This window comes from Muntiacus reevesi, chromosome X, assembly GCF_963930625.1.
Source record: "Muntiacus reevesi chromosome X, mMunRee1.1, whole genome shotgun sequence".
Lineage (NCBI taxonomy): Eukaryota > Metazoa > Chordata > Mammalia > Artiodactyla > Cervidae > Muntiacus > Muntiacus reevesi.
Window position 1 is genome coordinate 39,099,686 of NC_089271.1, and position 20,118 is coordinate 39,119,803.

General features: G+C 40.5%; 1 protein-coding gene across 1 annotated transcript; it reads left to right on the top strand.

Annotated features, from left to right (window-relative positions):
• Positions 1-17,469, top strand: ATP6AP2 (ATPase H+ transporting accessory protein 2). The gene is made up of 9 exons (XM_065916168.1): positions 1-194; positions 4,525-4,655; positions 6,242-6,373; positions 11,356-11,451; positions 11,606-11,743; positions 12,615-12,668; positions 13,735-13,884; positions 14,837-14,956; positions 17,217-17,469. Exons 1-9 carry the CDS (start codon positions 155-157, stop codon positions 17,409-17,411), a joined length of 1,056 nt encoding a protein of 351 aa, XP_065772240.1. The 5' UTR covers positions 1-154; the 3' UTR covers positions 17,412-17,469.
• The last annotated feature ends 2,649 nt before the right edge of the window (positions 17,470-20,118 follow it).

The window sequence follows — 20,118 nt, forward strand, 5'->3', positions numbered from 1 at the left end:
AGCTAGGGATTGGTGGAGTAGGCGGCGACCGTCCCCGCGGAGGCGACAACAGGGCGACCTCTGGGAGTCGCAGCACCGCTCGTGCTGTGGTGGTCGCTAGCGTCCTGCTGGTCAGTTCCGCGTCGCTCTGCGCTGCTACAGCCGCCGCGGAACCATGGCTGTGCTTGTCGTGCTCCTGTCGTCCTTGGTGGCGGGTGAGGACCCGGGGGCGGGCGGGAGGCGCTCCGCGAGGGAGCTCCGAGGGCCGCTGGGCTCGGGGGTCGGGGGCAGCCAAGGGTGGGCGGCAGTGGGGCGGCAGTGGGGCGGGTGCCGCAGTGCGGGCAGCCGGCGGTGGCCTCGCCCCAGCCGCCTCTCTCTCGATCTTCTCTCTGGGCCAGCCTGTGGCGGCGCGGCCTGGCGGGCTTGCAGGGACCGGGCCGGGCGGGGCGGAGCTGGGTTGCGTGGGGGCACCTGAGCCGGCTTCCACCTTCCGCCTCTTCGAGAAAGGCGCGTCCAGCTGTCTCACTCCGGCCTCTTCCGCCTCGGGAGGCGCTTCGGAGGACCGGGAGGCATTTCTCAATCAGCTGATGAACCGCAGCCGTTTGCGAAGAGGCCGACGTCCCAGCTGCCCTCAGCTGCTGCTTTTCTTGGTGTCTTCATTTCTAGCAGTGGTCATCAGTAATTGGTGAAATTCCTCTTCCCCCTCCCCACGGTTTCAAGATACGAAAGTTGGAAGTGGAGTATTGTTTTTGTGTGATTATTTTCTCAAGGAGAATTCCAAGTACCTCTCCATAAAGTTTGCAGTAGTTCCTAATTTTAAGGATTTGGAAACTAAGGCATGAGTCACGTTCTTTGGGTCACATGTCAAATGGTAGCTTTCTCCGTGAATCTAGGTTCCCCAGTATTCAGCAAGGGGAATGCCAGTCAGCTCCTATTTGGCTTCTTACCGTGTATCATGTAATTAATTTAATTTTGCATCAGTCCTTAGGAGAGTGGTCAAGCCTAGATAAGTTACCCACAGCACACAAGTGGTAAGCAGCAAGCCTGGGACTGAATCCAGATCACTGGGCTCCAAAGCCCAGTGATGGGCCTTTCCTATTGTATCTGTTGTGGCGCAGGTGTGAGAATGTGGGAATGATGGGTGCTGGAACTAGGGGCACGGAGAGTGGTGAACATGAGACCGCATTGAGAACAGTTTGGAGGAATGGGTCCCTGTTCCCCAGCGTGCCAGTTTAAAACCTAGAGGTTAAAAATCTGTAGACGGCCTGTGCCGCTGCTCTGTGAAGTGCTGAGACACTTCACTTTGGGAATGGTGGTTTAATTTTACATGGAGATATAGACCTTTGATGTTTTTGAAGTCTACAGGTCTTCTCCATCCCTGGAGGTGCCCAGTGCTGTGTTGATGCTAGCTGGCTTGTTTTCATGACTGTAGAATTTTAGAGTTGTATTGTTCCTTTCGTCTCTGGCTCTGGCAAGGTCGTTCTGATCAGTCTAGTTGGGTACATCAGGAGAATTTAATTTTTTAAACTTGGTTTTGGAAATGTAAAGATCTTCCCTTTGATACTGTGATTTAACTGAACATCTTGCTGAAATGCATGTTTTAATGTTATGATTGATCTTCCTGTGATTCAGTGAGGTTTGGGGGGTTTTGTTAAGTTTTGGTCTGAGGCAAATAATTGCTTCTGTACATGGTTTGAACCTGCTTTCCTAACTAGAAAAGTCTAGTTCATGCAGACCAAGAATCTGATCCTGTCAGCTTCTTCACTGCTGTGGTCTTGTCAGATGAGGTTAAATTACTGTTTTCCACAGTGACTAAATGTGACTTAATGGAAAACATCTTTTAAGAGATCTGACTTATGTATTTGAGGAAAAAATATGTCATTTAAAATGGCGATACCAAATCAGGGAGAGAGTGGAAGTGAACTAGAAGTAAATACCAGGTCATGAGGAGTATTTGGGGAAAAAATTCCGATGGTTAGCTTGGAGAGGAAAGGCCAAGGGCGGACACATGGAATGTGAAGAAGGATTCGATTTGGTCAGTGATACCCCAGAGGTCAAAAGTAGGACCTGTTTAGTTTTTTACATGATGATTTCATCTTCATTCAGAGATGACAACACAGTATGGTGGGCATTCCCAAAGCGAAGGATTCTTAACCTCTAGCCCAGATTGGGGAGGCTGGGGGAAATTTCCCTAGGCTAGGTGCCTCACATGTAAATGTGTGAACGGTTGGGGTGGGAAGAAAAGGGTTTTTGGACAGAACAGTATGTGTAAAAGCACAGAGATATGAGAGCAAAAGAGCAGAGTTTGGTGGAACTAAAACGTATAGGAGTTAAAGTTGCAGAGATTCCATAGGAAGGGTGGTGAAGTGCCTTGGGTGTTATGTTTTGGATTTTGTCTCAGAGGCTCTGGGCATTGAGTGAAGGTGGTTGAGCTGAAGGGTGAACGTTCAGATCTGTAGTTTGAAAAGATGCTGGGAAGACTGGATCGGAGAGTGGCATGACTGGTCACAAGGAGGCCGGTTCTGTCTAGCCTCAGGAGGGCCCAAGGAGGGCCCTGGACATGGAGGGGAAAGGGCTTGGGAGATAAGGAGAAAAGATGGACAGAACTCAAAGGTTGATGAGCTGTGGTGCTGAGGAAGGGTTTCAAGATGATTAATTCAAGCAGCTGGGTGGAAGGTGGCGTCATCCTTTGATACAGGAGAATACAGGAGGCGTGTGTGGGGAAAATGGTAAGTTCAGTTCTGAACCTGTTGCGTTTGAAGCATCCATGGAACTTGGAAGGAAATGCTCAGCAGACTGCTGGATATCTAGGCAGAAGGCTTAAGGGGAATCTAGGCTGAAAATGCAAATCTGGGACCCATGAGTGTGTTTTTGGTGTTTGGAGCCTTAGGGAGTAGACGGGCTCAGGCAGGGGGGAAGCCAGCGTAGAACAGTAAGCAGTGGGGGTCAGGAATGGAGCCGCCGATCTCCAAAAGTGGAGTGTGCTGGATTTTGTGTGCTTTGTAATATACTATGAACCCATTATTACATTATAATTTGTGAATGTATACTTTTTAAGTAGACATGTATACTGGGAGTACTTTCAAGCTTCATACTGGAAGGGTTGAAATCTAAAAAGCTTGCATGTTTTTGCTTTAAAGGAGGGGAAGGAGAAGAAACTGAGGAGAAAGGCAGCCAGAGGGACTGGGAGGAAAACCAGGGGCTCACGGGCAGGAGTTTCAAGGACAGAGTTGCCAGAATCAGCCGCTTTGGGCAGTTACATAAATTGAGGCTTGCAAACTGTCTCTGGGATTTGGTGAGTCATTTCGGTGGCGCGGTGGGGTCAGAAGCTGTGGGTTAGGTAGCATATGGGAGATAAAGAAGCAGAGGAGCCAGGTGGTGGCTGACTACTCTTCCAAGGTGGTTCTTCATCTGAAGGGAAGCAGAGGCAGGAGGGAGCTGGTAGGACCAAAGGAGAGTTTCTGTGGTGTGGATTTTAGAATGGGAGCACCCTACAAGTATTTTTGTGTGCTCAAATAAAAGAGCCAGTCGAGAGGGGAAAAGGGCTAGTGCAAGATGTAGCTTCATTCATTCACTCTCAACAAGTATTGATGGAGCACCAGTGTGCCAGGCACTGTTCTCAACCATGGGGCTATTGTGTGAACAAGACAAACCGAAACCCCTGCGTTCATGGGACTCGTATTGTACAGGGCCAGCTTTTTATGCCCCCAACCATACAGCCACCTAACTAGGAAGCCAACTTCTTACACTTTGTAAACGATTAGAAATGATTACTGGCAAATGTAGGGTTTGTAAGTTGAGGTGGCATCTCCATTCACTAGTCGTGTTCAGATGGGTGACCTTTCAGGTATCGTGGCGATGTCTGCGTGAAGCATTAGTTTCTTGGTATAGGAGCCTACCTTTTCTCAGCCTCTTGATGTGTCCGTTGGAAATACTATGTCCTGGACTTCGTTTCTAAAGTCTGAAGTATTATACCTTCTAACTGGTAATGTGTACCCTCCCCCCTATTTGACAGTTCTCATTTCACTAGCTTTGCCTGTGGGACATAAGGACAGCTAGGATTTATCCTAAGGTAGACTAACCGGCTGAAATTTCAGAGTGATATATTAGAAATTTTTTGAATTTGCATTTTGAAGAGAGAATTGGTGGTAGAAATAACTTAGACATTTCAAGTTTATTTTCTTCCTTTCTAGTCTGGGTCAGGGTTTTGGTTTTTGTTCTTGAAAATCTGGAGAAATGCTACTGATTTCTAATCCTTGCCAAATTGTCACATGCCCCTGTCTAGGGGCCATCTGCAGGAAGGCATCTACATCATTATGAGAATCCTGTTTCATTTTTGTAACTTTGTTACAGCAGAAGGTATGGACTTGAATTCTTGCAGTGATACTTTGTAAAAGAATTTGTTGATCTTTAGGATTCAGCATTTTGTCCATTCAACATTTTAGTATGCTAAGTCAATGGAGAATGGGAAAGTATGTAATTAAATTTTTTCAGTGTAGTTGCAGAAATTTTGTGATGCTGATTATTAATCTGTTTTCTTTTCAGGTATCTTAGGGAATGAATTCAGTATATTAAGATCACCAGGATCTGTTGTTTTCCGGAATGGAAATTGGCCTATTCCAGGAGAGCGAATCCCAGACGTGGCTGCGTTGTCAATGGGCTTCTCTGTGAAAGAGGTGTGTGTATTTTAAAAAAATATCTGGAGCTACTTCTGAAAGCATTATTGTTGACTTCTGTTAATAGCCCAAGAAAGCAGCAGGCAGACATAGGTACAGATTACAAAAGTAAAAAATTTATTTGTAGTCAGAGAGATTTTAGGTAAGTGTTTCAAGCTTGGTTATGAAAGCAAAGCATTATAAAACATTAACCATGTAATTGTTTATTCATAGTAGTGACGTCCTTTGTTATATTAGAGAATGCATCTGTCCTACTGTTAATAGGATGTATAAATTTATTGGTTTCTTTCCAGTACACATGATAGATTTGTGTCTTATTTGAGGCTGCCATTACAAAGTACCACAGACTGGGTGTTTTATAAACAACACTTACTTCTTCCAGTTCTAGGGGCTAGAAGTCCAAGATAGGGTGCCAGCATGGTGAAGATCCTCTCCAGGTTGCAGAGTGCCAACTTCTTATTGTATGTGGTAGAGAGAGCCCTCTGGAGTCCCCTTTCTAAGGGGTCTAATCCCATTTATAAGGATTGCATCCTCATGACCTATTTCCCTCCCTCACACCCCTCCTCCTAATACCATCACATTGGAGGGAGTTAGGATTTCAACATGAGTTTCGAGGGGACACAAGCATTCAGCCCATTGCAATTTATTATGAATGATGCAATGTATATGCATCTTACCTGAGTTTAGGAAAATAATGTGGTCAGTAGTCATGACCCGTTGTAGTAACCGACTGCTTATGTGTGATTGTTGCAGAGAGGGGCCTAGATCCAGTCAGCATGAGAGAGCTTAAAGCTCAGGGCTGGAAGAAAGGAGATGGAGTTTGTTCTATCTCCCTGTCTCCTCCCACTTTAAGGTTTGATGCTTTTGAGGTGGTCTCTAGACATCATGAATCACTCAGAGAAGAATGTTCTTCCTGGGTCCTAAGTGCCCTTGAAACCAGAAGCTGTGCACAGGAACTGTCTCTCGGTTGGGCCTCTGGGTGGAGCTCCTTGCATGAATGTGACTGGTTGTTTACATTTAAATGTGAAATTTGTACCTTGTTCTTTACGAACTTAATTTTGACTACAAATGGCTGTCACAATAACCTTTAGAAGTAATTATTACTAAACTGCAAGTCACTTTCAGCAGGAATTTTATTTATAAAGTGCTTAAAGAGAATGTTGTAATGGTAGTCTTGCTGTGTCACTGTGAAAGAGAAACATGATATTGTAGCAGATAAGGGCAAAGGATGATGTGAGGGAAGAAAATATCCACAGTTACATGGAGGAGAAAGTATTTCATAATCTGGAATTTGGAAAGTACCTACATTTTGTTCACTTGCCTGCTTTTTTCCACAGAAGGTTTGAGATGACTTATTATTAGACTTTACTGTTTCAAGTCTGTAGCAGTTAAAATGAAGAAGGTAGAACTCAGCATCCTCAATTAGGAGATTGCAACTACTGCCTTAAATAAGACGTTTGCTGTCCCTATGAGTTTTCATTGCTGGTATCATCCCAGAACCCCTTAACTCTGCTTGTCAGATGTTACTGGGGAAATGGTTTCCTGAATTGATAATTAAGCACAGTTTCATGCTTTTCAATGCGCAGGACCTTTCTTGGCCAGGCCTTGCAGTAGGTAACCTATTCCACCGTCCTCGAGCTACTGTTATGGTGATGGTAAAAGGAGTGGACAAGCTTGCTCTACCCCCAGGCAGTGTCATTTCGTACCCTTTGGAGAATGTGAGTATTTACCATAAAGAATTAAAGGGATGCATTTAACATTTTGTCTTGTCAGCTGTCACTATGGATTGTGTTCTAAGCACTCGTCTTTCTTTTAATGCCCTGATAAATAAAATGCAGTTTTTTAAAAAATTATATGATGGTTGCAGATTGATTGAAACTTGGCTGCTTGCTATGCATGAGAGTACTTTCTAAGTGTAAGAGGTCAAGAAATTGCCCCACTCTGAGAATAGTCAGAGGATTGAAAAAGAGAAATCAATTGAGGGTGTAACCTGTTGACATATTCTTGGGCATTATTTCATCACCTTCCCTTCAGAATTTTATCATTTCTTTTGGTAAGGAAAAGACTGGGGGCAGTTTTGCTGGCTCACTTATTCTTTTACTGGCTTTTCAGGCAACATGGCTGACTGGACTGTTGTGAAAGGTCCTCCTTCTACTGTAAGCATATGGAAGTCAGCAAACATCTTTACATGTATAACTAAAATTGAAAGCAAGAAAGGGATACACACAGGTGCCAGATATGAATAGAAAATATAGAAGCCACAGTGATGAGCAGGAGCTGAAGGTGAAATTGTGTTCCTTACAGAAAGCCAGGGGCTATAAAAATGCTGTCTTGTTCTCGAAAGGAAGCCCTAGCTGCCCCAGGGCTACCACAGAGGAGCTGGCTTGCCACCCTTAGCTGTGGAACCCAAAGAGCCCCCTATGAGAAATCTGAACTGTGGGCTTATACTGTGCAGTTATCTGCTTCAAATTCACACAATCCATCCCACACAGATATGTCCACAATCCAGGGCTGTTGTGGTAAAAAAAAAATAATAATTGAAGAGTTAAATTTACCAAAACACTTGAAGGGGAAAAAAATGCCATGAGAAAGTCAGCAGGTCCAACAAAAAGAATTCATCCCCCTAGAACTACAGATAATAAACCAGTCTCAAAAAGAGGCTTGAAAATACATACATATATTAAAATTGTGAGAAAGTTAAAGGAAGGGCGAGAAACTAGAGGCAGTTAAAAGTTATTTTTTAGATGTGGTACTTTCATTTCCACTTAAAAATATATTGTAATTTATGTTGATTTCTTTAACCCATGAGTTATTTAAAAGTGTTGTAACATGTGGGTTCTTTCAGGATAACTTTTAATTATTCAGTTTCTAATTTCATTGCATTATAACACTGGTCAAAAGATGCTGATTTGGGAGGGGGGATTTTTTTTCAGACTTTTCCTGTGGCCTAGTATACATTATCTCCAAGCACAAGACATGTTTACCAAAAAAATGACCATGTGTTAGGCCACAAGGCAAAGCTCAACAGATACTATCAGTATCATATAAACTACCTTCTCTGACCACAATGCAGTTAAATCTGAAAAAATAACAAAATGATACCTTTACAAAATGACTGCAAATGATAGAAACAAGCATGAGATATGAGTCCTCGGGTTTAGAGCACACTGAGGTGGGCTAAAGGCAAACCAACACCTAAATATGAGTGAAACTGAAGACCCGTCAAGGACACTGACAGTCTTACCAACGAGAAAAGATACTGTCGTGACAAAGGAATGAGAGTAAAATGGTAGCAAATTCCTCATCATTGCCACTGGGGATTAGAAGTGCAAGAAGGGAAAAGCAGTAATTGCACAGTATGAAGCTAGGCTGAGAATACTGTTTAAGTAGACATAATAAAATGACTTATGATATAGCTATTGGGAAGGTGCAGAGAGAGAACCTGCATATAAGGAGATAGGGCTCTGGTTGGTGATATGGGAGAGCTTAATCCTCATCTGCTATAATGGGCAGTAAATAGGTAATGCCTAAAATTGAAAAATCAAGATGTAGCAATATAAACACTTAGAGATGGTGGTTTAAAGAAAAGGAAACAAAGGATTTGAAAGTGAATGCTACAAGTAGTTACAAAGGATGTAATGTTGTCTGCATGATGAGTGTAGTTAACACTGCTGTGTGATACATATGAAAGTTGTCAAAAGTGTAAATTCTAAGTTCTCTTCACAAGGAAAAAAATGTTCTTTTTTGCTTTCTCTCTTTTTGGTATCTGTATGGTGATGGTAATTATTACTGTGGTAATAATTTCACAATGATTATGTCATCCACCTTAAACTTAAACAGTGATGTATGTCAATTATCTCAATAAAACTGAAAAAAATTAACTTGAAGTGAGGAAGAAAAAAGATGGAGGAAAGAAAGTGAGTACCTCAGAGGAATGGAAACGGGCAAACTTATTTTCATAAAAAATCTTACAGAACTACTGGTCTCTTAAGTGGCATGTGTACAAAGTTTTTTAAAAGTCAATACGAAAAGATACTGGAACAGACACATTCCTAAATAATTCATGGGTTGAGAAAACTACAGCAGAGGTTTTGAAATTATTTGGAACTGAAAATGTACCATATATTTTTAAAATTGTGGGGTGCGGCTAAAGTAAGAAGGAAATTTATAACCTTAAATGCACATGTTAGATAATTTCAAAGATTGGAAATTAGTGAGCTAAAGAAACCAGAAGAATTTCAAAGTAAATGGAAGGGAACAATAAAAATGAAAGGTGTGTTAAAACATTTTTCTTAGTCTTCACAAAGATTATTAAGTAGCTTGCTGTGTGATTTTCTGTGAAAATCACTGTAGAAGATCTCTTTTAAAAAATATATTAAAAATCCAAAATGCCCTTCAGATTTTCATTAGCCTACAATCTGAAATTAAACATTTTAAAAAGAGTAGCCTCAATTTACATGAGTAGAAACTGTGAAAAGAGCTCATGTTATTGCTTGACCCTGACTGACTGCCTCTAAGGGAAAAATCCACCTCAAAACAAACAAAAGCTTTAGAATTCCACTTAATGAAGCTTCTATTTGATTAGCTAGCTGTTATCATTAGTTTCAAGTCCTATACATACAGAATTTCTGTTTTCTCTAGGACAAACATGTGCATATCCTTATAATACAGTTTTAAGCATGAGTTTTTTTTTCTTTCCAGTTTAGCGGGTCTGTATCATTTTTTCCTTCCCAGTTTGCCGTTCACCTGACTCAGTAGCTTCTCCAGTTTGATTGCTAGGGACATGTCACCTTTAATCTTCAACTTTCCTGCCATGAATGCCACTGGGGTGAAATGAGGCTGGAGAGTTTGTGTTACGTGTTCTCATATTCCTTCCAAATCCCAAGGAAGTTGACTGTGAGGATTGCAAAAGGAGCATGTTTGTGGCACTCAGGATGCTTATAAAAAGGATGCTTTTGCAAGTTGGAACTCTGTTCCCCATCTTCAGTTACTCATTAACTTATTTTAAGAGAATCTGGGGAAGAGTTGATATGCATTGAGTAAGAGAAAAAAATTAATTTCACTTCACAGTTACTAAACACATTTATTTCTGCCTGGCCCACATTAACGTGCTACTTATAAACATGAACCCTTTAAGAGTAGAAGAAACTACTGGAAAAAATCACTCTGAGAAATCTCCATTAAAACAAAAACATTGCTGCTATATTGCTTGCTTTAATAATGATGAGAATAAAATACTTTTTGAGGGGAAAAGTTACCATTACTTCTTTTACAAAATAATGTGGGGGCAGAAACAGGTCTATGGGAATAGAAGTCAGAATTTTGATTACCCTTGGGGGTGGAGGGAGTGGGTAGAGAGGCTTGTAGGGTGCTGATATTTTATTTTGATCTGGTGTGGCTATATGAATAACCATTTATAAATATTCCCTGAACTGTTAAAGCCAAGATTTATGCACCATATTATATGTATGTTGTGTGCGTGCATGATCAGTTGTGTCCAACTCTTTGTGACCCCATGGGACTATAGCCCACAAGTCTCCTCTGTCCATGGGAATTTTCTAGGCAAGAATACTGGAGTGGGCTACCATTTTTTTTCTCCAGGGGAATCTTCCCAACCCAGGGATCAAACCCTGTGTCTCCTACATTGGTAGGCAGATTCTTTAACACTGAGCCATCTGGGAAGCCCCATTTGTATGTTACACTTTAACAAGAAATTCAGGGGGAAAAGTACATTTTATCATAATTGGCAATTTCAGTTTATTAATACCATGTGGTCCCAAGATAAATTTCACATTCAAATTTCTTGTGACATACTTTGTCCCTTGCCTAAGAATCTTCAGTCTATCTGAAGACTAAACCCTACATTGTATTAAACATTTTTTCTTTTTTTTTTAATTTGTTTAAAATTTTTATTTATTTTTAATTGGAGAATAATTGCTTTACAATGTTGTGGTTTCTACATCAACAAGAATCAACCATAGATAGATGTATGTCTCCTCCCTCTTGAACCTCCCTCCCATCCCGTAAACATTTTGAAAGTTTTGAAATGAAAAATGAGGTCTGTTTCTTTCAATCAAATTCAAGTCTTCAAATTCGCTTCACCTCTTAAATGCAAGTTAATAAATTATTGTAGAATATGCATTCATTGTGGCATATTTTGTCAATACTGAAACCAAATGTGTTCCTGCTGAAAAATACCTGAATGACCAACTGAACCTGCCTGTCAGTGCAGGGGATGCCAGAGACATGGGTTTGATCCCTGGGTCAGGAGGATCCCCTGGAGGAGGAAATGGCAACCCATTCCAGTATTCTTGCCTGGAGAATTCCATGGACAGAGGAGCCTGGTGGGCTATAGTCCATGGGGTCGCAAAGAGTCGGACTCGACTGAGGGGCTGAGCACATGCATGACCACCTGAAAGTGAAGCTTTGCATAAGATAGTGTTTTGTCCTTAATTTTGCAAGTTTTTTCTTATTTAGGCACATTTGGAGACACAAACTCATTGGCCCACTAGGGGGCTGTTTAATCTTCAGTATCCTCAAACAGGATCTTTGTATTCGGATATGATTTGGGTCTTTTAAATTTCCATAGAAAATGCTGGTACTTTTTTTTTTTTTAAGGCTCCCTTTTTAATACTATTTAAATGATTTTTCTTCCTACTTGGGTTCAGATAATAATTAAAGTCTCACTCTTAAATTTCAGGCAGTTCCTTTTAGTCTTGACAGCGTGGCAAATTCCATTCACTCCTTATTTTCTGAAGAAACTCCTGTGGTTTTGCAGTTGGCTCCCAGTGAGGAAGTAAGTTGTGATAGTTTTTATTTTAAATGTTTTGAAAAATAAGCTGTCATTATTTAATGAAAATTTAAAACAAATTTTATGAAAAATGCTGATAGACCTTGGTATATTGGAATTAATCTGCAGAATGTAATACAATTTTGGATTCTTCTTCCAGAGAGTGTACATGGTGGGGAAGGCAAACTCAGTTTTTGAAGATCTCTCAGTAACGCTCAGACAGCTCCGCAATCGACTGTTTCAAGAAAACTCTGTTCTTACTTCACTTCCCCTCAATTCTCTGAGTAGGAACAATGAAGTAAGTAGTGTAGTCATTGAATGAATAAGTGAATATTACTAATTTCTCATGCTTCTGACTTTAGAGCAAACTTGAAATTTTAGAAAATGAAAAGTTTTACAAGTTTCCTGCTGGAGTAGATTCATTTTTTCCTTTAGTGTAATTTTTAAAAAATGATTCTCATGAACTGACTCTTTTTGTGAGTTGAGCTATAGTAAATAGTATGACATACTAGGGCAAGGGTTGCCACCAATTAATCCTGACAGGCCAGAAATCACAGTAACTACTTTGTTAGTGGGTGGAACTGGGTAGATCTGGTTATGTGGGAGCTGTTATTCACTGCCTCTTCTGGTATGTTGCCTCATTTTTCTATTCATTCTCAACTGTCCAGTGTAGGGTGCTACCCTTCCTTTGACTCCTGTATGTCAGCTTTACCACCTATTCACCTGTTCGTGCACCCTCTTAACCACATGACATGCCACCTTTGTGGTAGCCTCCCCTCACCTACTCTGGATGACCAGGACTACCACCTTTTATTCTTCAAGGGATGTGAGCAAATGAGGCTACTGGCAAGACCTCATTGCAGTGTGCCAGAATATTCTGATGCCCTGAGGGAAAACCACTTTAGAGTTTGGATGCTTTATCATTGGTTTATCAACAATAAAGTTATTGAGAGGTAGTCACTGTGCTGGAGAATAACATCACCATTTTGTTAGGAAGTACTATTCTAAAAGCATTTTCAATTGAAATGAACCTAGCAAATGGAGGACAGTTGCATAAATTCACTCATGTGTTTAATGTCTGTAACATCCTGTGCCTTACTTGATAGATGGCAAATACAGATCTTGGATGCATATTTCAGATAATGCTCATTTCTTTCTGCTCTCTGCAGGTTGATCTCCTTTTTCTTTCTGAACTGCAAGTGCTACGTGATATTTCAAGTTTGGTAAGTAGGCTACTCTCATTTGTCAGTTCCATTTATTCTGGCTTCAGAAGACATTTCTAGAGATTCCTTGAATGGTAATGAAACCAATCAAAAAGTTTACATATGCCTTAGATTTATGATTCCATGGAAGTTGAGAAATTAGTGGTGGTGTTGGGGATTTTGAACTCATCTCATGTTAACGCATTAGTCTGCATTTTTACTTTTAGGAGAGATATTCCAAGTACACAGGCCTAGGAGTAAGGCCACCCTGGCTGTAGTCCAGACCTGTTGATTTCTTCTCAGATATTAAGACTTAATTACTGTATCTTTATCTTCGGGTCTAAAATAGACCTCAGTAGAAAATACAGTTTTGACTAACAGTGCTGTCAGCCAAGTCAGGAAGGGAATAAATATGCCTGTAGTATGTTCTTTTTCGGGGGGGGGGGGGGGATGAATTTTTTTTAATCCTATGATGAAATAGAAAAACTTAACCTGTGTGCTATCTTCTACAGTTGTTGCCCGAACTTTCAGTGGGGGTGGGCTGGCGAGTGTGGAAGTGTGGTGCTAGTGGTGCGGGAGGTGAGCACTGATAGCTCGTCTCTCTCTAGGATCAGACTGGGCCAACTACCTGTTCTCTCATACCCTGGCCCATATCTGAGGTTTTTAAGAAATTTTACAAGAAGTTTTTATTATAATTGCTTCTAAAAACTAAGATCTGTGTTGAATTTCAGAAACTCCCATTTTAACCAGTTCCATTTGCCACCCTCCCAGACATGCATACTCACTCACTCAGTCATGTCTGACTCTTTGTGACCCCTGGACTGTAGCCCACCAGGCTCCTCTGTCCATGGAATTCTCCAGGCAAGAATACTGGAGTGGGTTGCCATTTCCTCCTCCAGGGGATCTTCCCCACCCAGGGGTCGAAGCCACATCTCTTGCATTGGCAGGTGGATCTTTACCACTGAGCAACCTGGGAAGCCCATACTGTGGTACAGTGGGGTGCCCCTGTTATACCTTTTAGGTAGAAAACTCCAACTGGCTGTATTTGGCATTACTTTATCCACCTCCTTTTGTTTGTTCTCCTAAGTTGTCTCGACATAAGCATCTAGCCAAGGATCATTCTCCTGATTTATACTCACTGGAGCTAGCAGGCCTGGATGAAATTGGGAAACATTATGGGGAAGACTCTGAACAATTTAGAGATGCCTCTAAGATCCTTATTGACGCCCTGCAAAAGGTAAATCATCAATGGGGTGTGAGCAGTTAAGAGTATGACCATTTGACTTTTCGATTCCTAATGGGAAAATCTGCTTAGTGAAATACTACTGATTGAAGTCTTTTACTCACCTTCTTTGAAGGCTGAGGATGGAGTGGGTAGGTCACAGGTATATAGTGGGATGTCAATGTGTCTTTCCTTCTTTGAGCTGTGCAGCACAGCTTGCAGGATCTTAGTTCCCCCACCAGAGATTGAACCTGGGCCCTGGCAGTGAGCTGAATCTTAACCACTGGACCACCAGAGAATTACCAGAGATCTCTCTTTCAAATGCTGGCAGAGGCAGCATAGGAAATGATTGATAACTCTAGTACAGTACTTTTCTCTTTTCATCATGGTAAAATATAGCTAACGTAAAATTTACCATTTACCTATTTGTAAGTGTACAGTTCTGTGGCACTAAAAACAATCACATTGTTGTGTAACTGTACCACCATCCATTGCCAGGACTTTCATCTTCCCTGAAACGCTGTCCCCATTAAACCCTATGAAATAATCAAAGAACAGCACTTGGCACAGCACCAGACATGTAGTAGATACTAGTAAATGCTACTTTTCCTCTGCCCGTGAAGTTATTTGCCTGCAGCCCTTCAGTGAGGCTTCAGTTAAAACCTTTGTAGGTGTGATTAACCAGAGACCACTTAGAAAGATTTCCTTCTTCTTTTCTACTTCCCTGCTCCCAATTAATACACCAACAAATTCAGTGACCACTTTCTTATTCTGAGTATTTGAGCTGAATCGTAACACTTTTCTGAATATTTTAACATAATCAAAACCTTTAAGACTTGCCAATTTTAAGACTGCATTTCATGAGCCAATAGGTAATGGTGTCTGTTCTTGTAGGTGCACCGAAGCTTTACAAAAATTTTAATAAGTATGTGTTTTGAGATTCTTAATAATGCCGATAACGCTTTAGTTTGCAGATGACATGTACAATCTCTATGGTGGGAATGCAGTGGTAGAGTTAGTGACTGTCAGATCATTTGACACATCCCTTGTGAGGAAGACAAGGAATATCCTTGAGGCAAAACAAGTGGTGAGTACATTTTTGGATCATGCTTTAAACTTGTAAAATGAACTCTTAAAAAACCCACCAAATCTTGTATCACTTGTGGGCAGTATGCATGAGCAATCAGTAAATCTGAAAAATGATTAAAACATAGGTTTCTTATTCAAGGAGGTATTGTGTTTTTTAAGTGATGCTCAGTTCTTTGGGGTTGTAATCAGATAATGTACTTTGTTATGGATAAAAGCAAATCTGTCAGAGCTGGTGAGATAATTCAAGTACAGGTATTACAAGGAGATGTCAGACATTAACGTGCAGGAGGAGTGTGGTGCTCTCAACTTGTAGAATCCACTTTTCTCAGAGGCACATTGTCTTTGTGGTACAGTCTCATTTTCCTGCTATGTACACTCTCTACAATTCTACAAAATTTTGACCTGGATCTTACTTTGATTTTTAAGCATTTAGAGGATCATAGGCAAGGGTGCCAGCCCTAGTAAAACAAGTGTATATGCACACAGCTGAAGCATCGTGTGGCCAAGAACATTATTTACAGTTGGCTTTATCTCTCAGAGCAGTCAGATCCCCAGTCTTTTATGGGCACTCTCCTTTGGGCCCCATGGGACTGAAGAGTGAGATGCTCAAAGGTAATGTGTGTTCAAGACAGTCTGGACACAGCTGGTTTGAGATTGTTTCATCCTAAGTAGGAGTGGGAGAGCCTCTGTTTAAAACACACCAGGCTAGACAGACCGAAAAATTTTCCCACTACAGAGCATCTAGAAATGGCTGATTTAAAAAAAAAATTACCCTTTTGAGTGCATAGTTTAACTCTCAAGAAAGTAAGGGGAACTGGAGAACTGTGTAATAACCAGGCTATCTTGAGGACATTGCCAGTTGGATTACCAAGGGACCAGTTCTCTAACTGTCGAGTTGGAACTGAGACTTCCTTGTGTATCTGGGATGCCAAAAGGGCCATGCCCACAGTGAGAGGGTAGATTGGAAAACAGCCTACCTACCAGCAAAGGGGGCTTCCAGGTGGGCTTCCTGCCTGCCAGTGCAGGAGACGTAAAAGACACTGGTTCAAACCGTGGGTCAGGAAGAGCCCCTGGAGGAAGGCATGGCAACCCACTCCTGTATTCTTACCTGGAGAATTCTATGGACAGAGGAGCCTGGCAGGCTACAGTCCATAGGGTCGCAAAGAGTCAGACATAACTGGAGTGACGTTAGCACACACACACCAGCAAAGGGAGACAGAAAGGCCACTTGGGTGCTGTGCAGGCAGGTATGTGTTGGGGGTGGTGGAATGTCTCCTAGGGAAGCCTCGGGTCAAGAAATTAACACAAACCCTGGTCCTAAGCTGGTAACAGGGGTGGGCCCCACCCAGCAGAAATGACTGTAAAACCTCCCTGGCAGGATACACCCTCCACACACAGAATACAAAAGTATGTAACATGTAATACTAGTTAAAGAACTTTTAACATGTAACACTCTCAAGCCGAAGGTAATACCTGTTCCTTTGAAGCTCCCTCTTGTCTTATTCCTCTACCTTCCCCACCTAGAGGTGCTCTCTCGAATATTATGTTAACCATTCCTTGGCTTTTCTTTACAGTTTTAATACAGATGTATTTATCCTTAAGGGCTTCCCTGATAGCTCAGATGGTAAAGAATCTGCCTGAAATGAAGGAGACCTGAGTTAGGAAGATCCCCTGGAGAAGGAAATGGCAACCCACTCCAGTCTTCTTGCCTGGGAAATCTCATGGACAGAGGAGCCTGGTGGGCTACAGTCCATGGGGTTGCAGAGTCAGATACGACTGAGTGACTAACACTTTTACTTCATTTAGGCTTAAACAATGTTGTTTGGAATCATACTGTTTTTTTTCTCTGAGCAAAGCCTCAGTATTTAAGAGTCACGCGTGCTGATAGAGTAGTTTGAGGTCATTTTACTGCTATATGTTCCACTAAACGGATGTACTAGTTATCCACTCTGTTGATAGACATCCTTGTACATGTCTTGCTACACATATACAAGTGTTCCCTAGGGTATGAACTGGCTGGATCACCATATATGCACACCGTCAACTTTATTGGTATTGCCAAATTTTCTCAAGCGGTTGAGTCACTTTCTGCTTCTACCAACAGAGTGTTTACCTTCTCCATGAAGGCTCCTCCTTCTTAGTTCCTAATATATGTAGCTCTTATGCCACTTAGTATGTTTGTTAGATAAATGAATCACAGCTATCAAATTGTGATAATTTCCTAACTTAATATTCTTCCATCTTTTCTTTTATTGTAGAAGGACCCCTCAACTCCCTATAACCTTGCATATAAATATAATTTTGAATATTCAGTGGTTTTCAACCTGGTACTTTGGATAATGATCGGCTTGGCCTTGACTCTGATTGTCACCTGTTACAATATTTGGAACATGGATCCTGGATATGATAGCATTATCTATAGGATGACAAACCAGAAGATTCGAATGGATTGAACTTTTCTTATGCCAAACTTGGAAAGAAAGAGGGTTTGAAAATTGGCTGTTAAATTAATCTTTTAGTGTAGTTTAAACTAGATAGTACACTTTAAATTTATAAAAAATCAAATTTTGTTCTCTTTTGTGTGTGCCTGTGATGTTCTTTTAGAGTGAATTATATAGTATTGATGTGAGTTGACTTGTGTGATATAGATTCCATAATATGCTTAAATACGATGATATAACCATTTAATATAATTTCATTCCATTTACTATTTGGAAATATGCACTGTAATAAATGTAAAACATTTAGAATAGTTTGTGTTATTTATGTTGGGAAAATGCACTGAATTTGAAATGTTTAACTTCCTTACACAGGACAGGTTAAAAGTGACATTTGGGCTGTTATATACAGGAACCATTTGTAAATGTTTTAATGTAAATATCTCTGAAACAAGAAAAGGTTTTTAACTTCAAGCAGCTATTAACTATGAATGTGCTTACACAGTCACTCACATTTTCAATTGCATCTGATTGACAGATGATAGCTGTTTTTTTTTTTAATTTCTTCTGAAAGTTTGGTGATCTGAATGGTGAAGTGTGGATATTAAACATACTCATTAATCTAAGAATGAACTACTTTAATGAACTAGCTTTGTGGAGTTAAGACACTTGTAATCATATACACAAAAACATTTGGGGGACATCTTGGGGCATGATTTCAGTCATTTTTTCCCCCTTGTGTAAGTTACTCTGGTTTACGGTACAAAATCGTTCTACATAGAATGTTAAGTGGAAGTAGATACTCCCTACTTTTTATGTGAAAGTGGACCAATGTCTATAAAGAGTGACAAATAAAGTTAATAATGATTCAAAATTTGTGTCATTTCAATACTACATCTATTTTATATTATAAAAACCTAAACAGGGTTTTGATCATAATTGGCTGTTTTGTTATACAAACTTTTTTTTTTAACATTTGTTTATTCCCACTGCACCTCCTGAGATTGATTCATTACCAATATGAGGAAGACACTTTACTTTCTACGCTTATTATTGAATTTATACAGAATATGATAAATTCACACTAGACTTCAGGTGGGGAAGGCTTAAATTTCCCTATAGTGTTTAAAAAAGTGACTCTGCAGATATTAAATACTGATTAGAATATGAAGGACCATCTAATAAGGTAAAAGGCTTAAGGGTTAGTTTTAAAGTCTTATAGCTTATGACTTACCCAATTAAAATTTTAAGCTTCATGCTTATGTAGTTATTTTAGAGTTACGCTGCCTTGCCCCTGGGAACCCTACTGGGGTTTAGAATTAGCTGTGTCTCTCTTCTTCGCAAAGATCATCATATCATTTCTAATCCACATGTTTGAAAAGATGGAGTCTATTTAGCTGTGTTTTCTACCACCACTGCAAGATACCTTTGACAGTTACAGTGGTAAACTTCCATAGAGTGTTTCTTTTCACCTCTCATTGAACTGTAAATAGTGAAGCTGATAACTGCACAGGAAAGAAAAACTAGTTGTCCTAAAATCACTCAAGTATTCACCACCACAACCCCCTGCCAAGCTCATGAGGGTGAGGGTGAGGGTGTTTCCAGCCATCTAACCTGGAACACTGACCCCCATGGAACCCAACAGGGCCTATGTCTAGGGGACAGGGATCTATAATGCTGCAGAGTGGTTAAAATCCACTTTTCTTCCACAAGTTTCTTATATAAATATTGCCATAGAAGTTAGATTGTTATGATTAAATATGAAGTAAACCAATGCCTTTGTAATTTAAAACTGATGAGACTAAGTTCTAGAAGAAGAAAAAAAATTACCTACATGACAGCACTAATCCGTACAGGGTAAATGGCACTAGCACCCGTCTATGTTAGGCAGAAAGCAATTAATTAAAATAAATGTTCTGCCAAGATTATTATACCTGTTGCTGATGATTTGCTCTTAAATTAAGTCTAATTTGTTCAGGAACATAAATCACGATGTGGAGATTTGTGTGAGAGGCAGGAGAGTCATGCTTGTGGCAGACTATTCCACTGACAGTGAAAGAGAAAACCCAATCACTTCATATCTAATTGGTGGAATATTTCAAGTGTATAAAACATCTGAGATTCTACATGTGGCAGATACTGCTTATGGCCCAATTCTATCAGGAATAATAGAGAATTGATTTTCTTTGGCTATGTCTCTTTTGAAGGAATTACATACTGAATATCCATTTTCACTGGTACCAAATAATATGGAACATCATAAACTTACTTTTCAATGGATGATCGAACCAACAATTTCCAAAACATGCAGTGGCATCAGGCTTCAGGTAGGTTTCTTTCTGGCCTTTCATGACCGAGTAACTATGCAGTAGTTTCCTGGAGTTGTCAGATGTTGTCAGAAAAAGGCATTAGTTAAGAAGCACTGAGACTGAAATACAGATGAATTCAGTTAACTGATTCACCACTTACTAGCTGAACAATCTTGGGCAAATCCCTTAATCCTCTGTGAATCAAGAGTTTTTAATCTATGTATTGGGCATGGTAATACTTCAGGTCTGTGAAAATCAACATTCATTGGGATAACATGCTCTAATGTTTGTGCATGTTTAATATAAACTATAATAATAGTACTAAATTCAAGGAACTCTGCTTGGAGTACCACTTGTACCACTGATAGGTATTGGCTAGTTTCTTGGTTGCAAATAATAGGAAAAAACTTGGG

Bases quoted from the DNA above. Each gene is read 5' to 3' on its own strand.
- ATP6AP2 (XM_065916168.1), top strand. From the start codon at position 155: ATGGCTGTGCTTGTCGTGCTCCTGTCGTCCTTGGTGGCGG. The intron at 4,656-6,241 runs GTGTGTGTATTT...TTCAATGCGCAG, and splicing joins TGGGCTTCTCTGTGAAAGAG to GACCTTTCTTGGCCAGGCCT. The intron at 6,374-11,355 runs GTGAGTATTTAC...CTTAAATTTCAG, and splicing joins TTTCGTACCCTTTGGAGAAT to GCAGTTCCTTTTAGTCTTGA.